The sequence below is a fragment of the Rhinoderma darwinii genome, chromosome 6 (assembly GCF_050947455.1).
Source record: "Rhinoderma darwinii isolate aRhiDar2 chromosome 6, aRhiDar2.hap1, whole genome shotgun sequence".
Taxonomy (NCBI): domain Eukaryota; kingdom Metazoa; phylum Chordata; class Amphibia; order Anura; family Rhinodermatidae; genus Rhinoderma; species Rhinoderma darwinii.
The window spans coordinates 1,572,222-1,580,200 of record NC_134692.1 but is presented as its reverse complement, the minus strand read 5'-3'; the positions used below and the strand labels follow the sequence as shown (position 1 = coordinate 1,580,200).

The following is a 7,979-nucleotide window of genomic DNA, read 5'->3' as shown; positions in this document are numbered from 1 at the left end:
ATAATGTAATATCACCTCCTCTATAATGTAATATCACCTCCTCTATAATGTAATATCACCTCCTCTATAATGTAATATCACCTCCTCTATAATGTAATATCACCTCCTCTATAATGTAATATCACCTCCTCTATAATGTAATATCACCTCCTCTATAATGTAATATCACCTCCTCTATAATGTAATATCACCTCCTCTATAATGTAATATCACCTCCTCTATAATGTAATATCACCTCCTCTATAATGTAACATCACCTCCTCTATAATGTAATATCACCCCCTCTATAATGTAATATCACCTCCTCTATAATGTAATATCACCTCCTCTATAATGTATATCACCTCCTCTATAATGTAATATCACCTCCTCTATAATGTAATATCACCTCCTCTATAATGTAATATCACCCCCTCTATAATGTAATATCACCTCCTCTATAATGTAATATCACCTCCTCTATAATGTAATATCACCTCCTCTATAATGTAATATCACCTCCTCTATAATGTAATATCACCTCCTCTATAATGTAATATCACCTCCTCTATAATGTAATATCACCTCCTCTATAATGTAATATCACCTCCTCTATAATGTAATATCACCTCCTCTATAATGTAATATCACCTCCTCTATAATGTAATATCACCTCCTCTATAATGTAATATCACCTCCTCTATAATGTAATATCACCTCCTCTATAATGTAATATCACCTCCTCTATAATGTAATATCACCTCCTCTATAATGTAATATCACCTCCTCTATAATGTAATATCACCTCCTCTATAATGTAACATCACCTCCTCTATAATGTAACATCACCTCCTCTATAATGTAATATCACCTCCTCTATAATGTAATATCACCTCCTCTATAATGTAATATCACCTCCTCTATAATGTAATATCACCTCCTCTATAATGTAATATCACCTCCTCTATAATGTAATATCACCTCCTCTATAATGTAATATCACCTCCTCTATAATGTAATATCACCTCCTCTATAATGTAATATCTCCTCCTCTATAATGTAATATCACCTCCTCTATAATGTAATATCACCTCCCTATAATGTAATATCACCTCCTCTATAATGTAACATCACCTCCTCTATAATGTAATATCACCTCCTCTATAATGTAATATCACCTCCTCTATAATGTAACATCACCTCCTCTATAATGTAATATCACCCCCCCTATAACTCTTTAGCCCCCCCCCCTCCGTGATCGCGTCACAGGGCACTGACGGGGTAGCAGAGGGAGCCCCCTATCTGAGGGATGTCGGACGTATATTTTCCTCAACACGTAACAGGAGGATTTGAAGACTTGTGGGAAGGAGTTATTTGTGGCGTCAGAAATGGGGAGAGTCTGGAGTATGTAAAGGTCCCCAACGAGGAAGAGTAGGGGTCTATAGGCGCAGCCCCTTTACAGTACCCCCGTCCCTCACTACAGGACATAGAGCCGGTCGGTGAACCGCGCTTTACCTTCCCGTCCACGTACACAACGCGTTTCCCTGATGTCGTTCCATGTTCAAACTCAATCTTGTGGATCCCGTCACTGAGGGCGACCTCCCACACGGCCACAAGGTCGGTCATCTTCTCCAGGCGGCCGTAACGAGATCTGCAGGTAATCACAGCGGACGGTGTGCGGGGGAGGGGAGACAAGAGGCTGATCAGATTACACAGTAATGCAGGTGAAGAGAAAGGACACCCCAACCTGGCTCTAGTGGATGATGGACAACTACCTGCAAGGATCAAGGACACATGATGGGGCTGACCTGGGCAGGTATCACTTCTATTAGCGTCTAACACTTCAGGGACCAATGGGAACGGTTTATCGTCTAGCAAAATAACCCAAAAGGCAGGAAGGACCCCTGCGGCGTGATGACCGCTGCCTCCTGGGGTTATACACGTTACCTGACTTCATCCTCGTATACAGTGACCTCCTCACGTGCTGCCGCCATAACCCCTGATCCCGTCCGCAGCAAGAGAAGAAAGCGACAAAGGATTTATAACAACCTTCTCCCAGCAATGGTGACTGTATATGATCTATAGACTACACACATATAGACTGTATCTCACCTATAGACTACATACATCCTGTATATCACCCATAGACTGTATCTCACCTATAGACTACATACATCCTGTATATCACTTATAGACTACACACATATAGACTGTATTTCACATAAAGACTACAAACATCATGTATATCACCTATAGACTAACCACATATAGGCTGTATCTCACCTATAGACTACATACATCCTGTATATCACCCATAGACTACACATATAGACTGTATCTCACCTATAGACTACACACATCCTGTATTTAACCTATAGACTACACGCACATAGACTGTATATGATCTATAGACTATACACATCCTGTATATCACCTATAGACTACACACATATAGACTGTATATTATCTATATAATACACACATCCTGTGTATCCCCTATAGACTACACACAGATAGCCTGTATATCACACATAGACTACACACATCTGTATTTCACCTATAGACTACACACATAATGTATTTCACCTATAGACTACACACACAGCCTGTATATGATCTATAGACTACACATAGACTGTGTATCACTTATAGACTGCACACATATAGACTGTATTACACCTATAGACTACACACATATACTGCATATCTCCTATAGAATGTACATATATAGACTCCCACCCATAGACTACTAACATATACTATATATCCCCTATAGACTGCACACATATAGACTGTATTTCACCTATATGCTGCACATATAGACTGTATATGATTTATAGACCACATACATATAGACTGTATATGATCTTTAGACTGCATCTCACCCATAGACTGCACATGTATGGACTGTTTCTACCTATAGACTGCACTCATACAGACTATATTACCTATAGACTGCATATCATTATCTATAGACTCTCCACAATTAGACTATCATTGACAGACTGCACACATCTATAATTGATCGTATGTCATTATCTATAGACTGTCTCACCTATAGATTACACACAAGAGTAAATTACCTATAGACAGCACGCATATAGACTATATATCATCACTTATAGACGTCAGAAATATATAGAATATAATGTATATGATCTATAGACTACACACATATAGATTGTATTAGGGTTGCACGATGCATCTAAATATGGATACTATTTCGATGCCGTGACCTTCAAACAGTTCAATACCGTCAATTCATGTATTTCAATACTAAACTGCTATACACTGTAGATTACCTATAGATTGTATCTCACCTATAGACTGTTTGCATATAGACTGTATCTCACCTGTATACTGCACACATATAGACTCTCACCTATAGACTGCATGCATATATACTAACGCACATATAGACTGTATCTAACCTATAGACTGCATCTCACCTGTATACTGCACACATACTGTATCTCACCTGTATACTGCACAAATATTGTATCTCACCTATAGACTGCATGCATATATACTAACACACGTATAGACTGTATATACCTATTGACTGCACACATATAGTCTGTATCTCACCTGTACAATAGAGAGAATATCAGGCACCACAAACTAACATGGGAAGAGTGACGTGTGCAATAATCATGTAAAAGATGTTTAAAGTGAGGACCACGTATAGCAGACGCTACATCTACATATGAAAGAAGTCACTTTATTGCCGCAATACAAAAACTACACAAAGTGTAAAGCAAAGAAAAAATGCACAAATGTCTATAGGACCCCTGTCCGTGCTCAGCCACAGAACCATCACTCATGGGAAAAAGACTGATCATATATAGAATACACCACCGGTCAGATAGAATACAGGGGAGCGGGCGATGTATAGAGGAGATCGGGGGCGATGTATAGAGGAGATCGGGGGCGATGTATAGGGGAGATCGGGGGCGATGTATAGGGGAGATCGGGGGCGATGTATAGGGGAGATCGGGGGCGATGTATAGGGGAGATCGGGGGCGATGTATAGGGGAGATCGGGGGCGATGTATAGGGGAGATCGGGGGCGATGTATAGAGGAGATCGGGGGCGATGTATAGAGGAGATCGGGGGCGATGTATAGGGAAGATCGGGGGCGATGTATAGGGGAGATCGGGGGCGATGTATAGAGGAGATCGGGGGCGATGTATAGGGAAGATCGGGGGCGATGTATAGGGGAGATCGGGGGCGATGTATAGGGGAGATCGGGGGCGATGTATAGGGGAGATCGGGGGCGATGTATAGAGGAGATCGGGGGCGATGTATAGAGGAGATCGGGGGCGATGTATAGGGAAGATCGGGGGCGATGTATAGGGGAGATGGGCGATGTATAGGGAAGGTCGGGGGCGATGTATAGGGGAGATGGGGGGCGATGTATAGGGGAGGTCGGGGGCGATGTATAGGGAAGATGGGGGGCGATGTATAGGGGAGATGGGCGATGTATAGGGAAGGTCGGGGGCGATGTATAGGGAAGGTCGGGGGCGATGTATAGGGGAGATGGGGGGCGATGTATAGGGGAGATGGGGGGCGATGTATAGGGGAGGTGGGGGCGATGTATAGGGGAGGTGGGGGGCGATGTATAGGGGCGATCGGGGGCGATGTATAGGGGAGGTCGGGGGCGATGTATAGGGGAGATGGGGGGCGATGTATAGGGGAGGTCGGGGGCGATGTATAGGGGAGATGGGGGCGATGTATAGGGGAGATGGCGGCGATGTATAGGGGAGATCGGCGGCGATGTATAGGGGAGATCGGCGGCGATGTATAGGGGAGGTCGGGGGCGATGTATAGGGGAGGTCGGGGGCGATGTATAGGGAAGATCGGGGGCGATGTATATGGGAGGTCGGGGGGGGTGGTAATATATACACGGGAGCAGCAGGGCTGGTGGTAAACACGAGCTGCGTCGCGGACATAGAAGGGACACGTCACACACACGGCGTCTATGAGCGGTCAGTCCCGGTATCCTCCCCCCTGGCCCCCAGTGTCGTGCACTGATCCCCGGCCTCACCTGACGGTCTTCGCAGCCGGAAGTTACTGTGAGGCGGTCCCTGCTGCCCGGCAACAGTCTCCAGGCGACCAGACGAGCACGGCGAGAACCGCGGGATATGCACATGCGCCCTGACAAAGATTTGTCACGTGATGCTATATACTGAGCTATGTATCTAATCCTATCATGTGTGATACTGTCTGCTGAGCTGTGTATCTAATCCTATCATGTGTGATACTGTCTGCTGAGCTGTGTATCTAATCCTATCATGTGTGACGCTGTCTGCTGAGCTGTGTATCTAATCCTATCATGTGTGACGCTGTCTGCTGAGCTGTGTATCTAATCCTATCATGTGTGATACTCTCTGCTGAGCCGTGTACCTAATCCTATCATGTGTGATACTGTCTGCTGAGCTGTGTATCTAATCCTATCATGTGTGATACTGTCTGCTGAGCTGTATCTAATCCTATCATGTGTGACACTGTCTGCTGAGCTGTGTATCTAATCCTATCATGTGTGATACTGTCTGCTGAGCTGTGTATCTAATCCTATCATGTGTGACGCTGTCTGCTGAGCTGTGTATCTAATCCTATCATGTGTGATACTGTCTGCTGAGCTGTGTATCTAATCCTATCATGTGTGATACTGTCTGCTGAGCTGTGTATCTAATCCTATCATGTGTGATACTGTCTGCTGAGCTGTGTATCTAATCCTATCATGTGTGATACGGTCTGCTGAGCTGTGTATCTAATCCTATCATGTGTGACACTGTCTGCTGAGCTGTGTATCTAATCCTATCATGTGTGATACTGTCTGCTGAGCTGTGTATCTAATCCTATCATGTGTGATACGGTCTGCTGAGCTGTGTATCTAATCCTATCATGTGTGATACTGTCTGCTGAGCTGTGTATCTAATCCTATCATGTGTGATACTGTCTGCTTAGCTGTGTATCTAATCCTATCATGTGTGATACTGTCTGCTGAGCTGTATCTAATCCTATCATGTGTGACACTGTCTGCTGAGCTGTGTATCTAATCCTATCATGTGTGACACTGTCTGCTGAGCTGTGTATCTAATCCTATCATGTGTGACGCTGTCTGCTGAGCTGTGTATCTAATCCTATCATGTGTGATACTGTCTGCTGAGCTGTGTATCTAATCCTATCATGTGTGATACTGTCTGCTGAGCTGTGTATCTAATCCTATCGTGTGATACGGTCTGCTGAGCTGTGTATCTAATCCTATCATGTGTGACACTGTCTGCTGAGCTGTGTATCTAATCCTATCATGTGTGATACTGTCTGCTGAGCTGTGTATCTAATCCTATCATGTGTGATACGGTCTGCTGAGCTGTGTATCTAATCCTATCATGTGTGATACTGTCTGCTGAGCTGTGTATCTAATCCTATCATGTGTGATACTGTCTGCTTAGCTGTGTATCTAATCCTATCATGTGTGATACTGTCTGCTGAGCTGTATCTAATCCTATCATGTGTGACACTGTCTGCTGAGCTGTGTATCTAATCCTATCATGTGTGACACTGTCTGCTGAGCTGTGTATCTAATCCTATCATGTGTGACGCTGTCTGCTGAGCTGTGTATCTAATCCTATCATGTGTGATACTGTCTGCTGAGCTGTGTATCTAATCCTATCATGTGTGATACTGTCTGCTGAGCTGTGTATCTAATCCTATCATGTGTGATACGGTCTGCTGAGCTGTGTATCTAATCCTATCATGTGTGACACTGTCTGCTGAGCTGTGTATCTAATCCTATCATGTGTGATACTGTCTGCTGAGCTGTGTATCTAATCCTATCATGTGTGATACTGTCTGCTGAGCTGTGTATCTAATCCTATCATGTGTGATACTGTCTGCTGAGCTGTGTATCTAATCCTATCATGTGTGATACTGTCTGCTTAGCTGTGTATCTAATCCTATCATGTGTGATACTGTCTGCTGAGCTGTGTATCTAATCCTATCATGTGTGATACTGTCTACTGAGCCCTGTATCTAATCCTATCATGTGTGATACTGTCTGCTGAGCCGCTGTATCTAATCCTACCATGTGTGATACTGTCTGCTGAGCTGTGTATCTAATCCTATCATGTGTGATACTGTCTGCTGAGCTGTGTATCTAATCCTACCATGTGTGATACTGTCTGCTGAGCTGTGTATATAATCCTATCATGTGTGATACTGTCTGCTGAGCTGTGTATCTAATCCTATCATGTGTGATACTGTCTGCTGAGCTGTGTATCTAATCCTATCATGTGTGACACTGTCTGCTGAGCTGTGTATATAATCCTATCATGTGTGATACTGTCTGCTGAGCTGTGTATCTAATCCTATCATGTGTGATACTGTCTGCTGAGCTGTGTGTCTAATCCTATCATGTGTGATACTGTCTGCTGAGCTGTGTATCTAATCCTATCATATGTGATACTGTCTGCTGAGCCGTGTATCTAATCCTATCATGTGTGATACTGTCTGCTGAGCTGTGTATCTAATCCTACCATGTGTGATACTGTCTGCTGAGCTGTGTATATAATCCTATCATGTGTGGTACTGTCTGCTGAGCCACTGTATCTAATCCTATCATGTGTGATACTGTCTGCTGAGCTGTGTATCTAATCCTATCATGTGTGATACTGTCTGCTGAGCTGTGTATCTAATCCTATAAGGTGTGATACTGTCTGCTGAGCTGTGTATCTAATCCTATCATGTGTGATACTGTCTGCTGAGCTGTGTATCTAATCCTATCATGTGTGATACTGTCTGCTGAGCTGTGTATCTAATCCTATCATGTGTGATACTGTCTGCTGAGCTGTGTATCTAATCCTATAAGGTGTGATACTGTCTGCTGAGCTGTGTATCTAATCCTATCATGTGTGATACTGTCTGCTGAGCTGTGTATCTAATCCTATCATGTGTGATACTGTCTGCTGAGCTGTGTATCTAATCCTATCATGTGTG

At 43.6% G+C, this 7,979-nt stretch overlaps 1 protein-coding gene across 4 annotated transcripts in view; it reads right to left on the bottom strand.

The window, feature by feature from the left end:
* The window catches only part of FAIM (Fas apoptotic inhibitory molecule), a 16,032-nt gene extending 10,891 nt beyond the window's left edge, over positions 1-5,141 (bottom strand). Inside the window, exons 1-3 of one of the 4 annotated variants that reach the window (XM_075828993.1) lie at positions 5,026-5,108; positions 1,927-1,978; positions 1,495-1,630 (exon numbers count right to left, since the gene is read on the bottom strand). In XM_075828993.1, coding sequence (XP_075685108.1) covers positions 1,495-1,630; positions 1,927-1,973 — 183 coding nt within the window. In that variant the 5' untranslated portion in view covers positions 1,974-1,978; positions 5,026-5,108. Of the gene's footprint in view, positions 1-1,494; positions 1,631-1,926; positions 1,979-3,567; positions 4,364-5,025 lie in introns of those variants that run through there. The other 3 variants (XM_075828994.1, XM_075828995.1, XM_075828996.1) reach the window with 3 other exon arrangements.
* Positions 5,142-7,979: the final 2,838 nt, after the last annotated feature.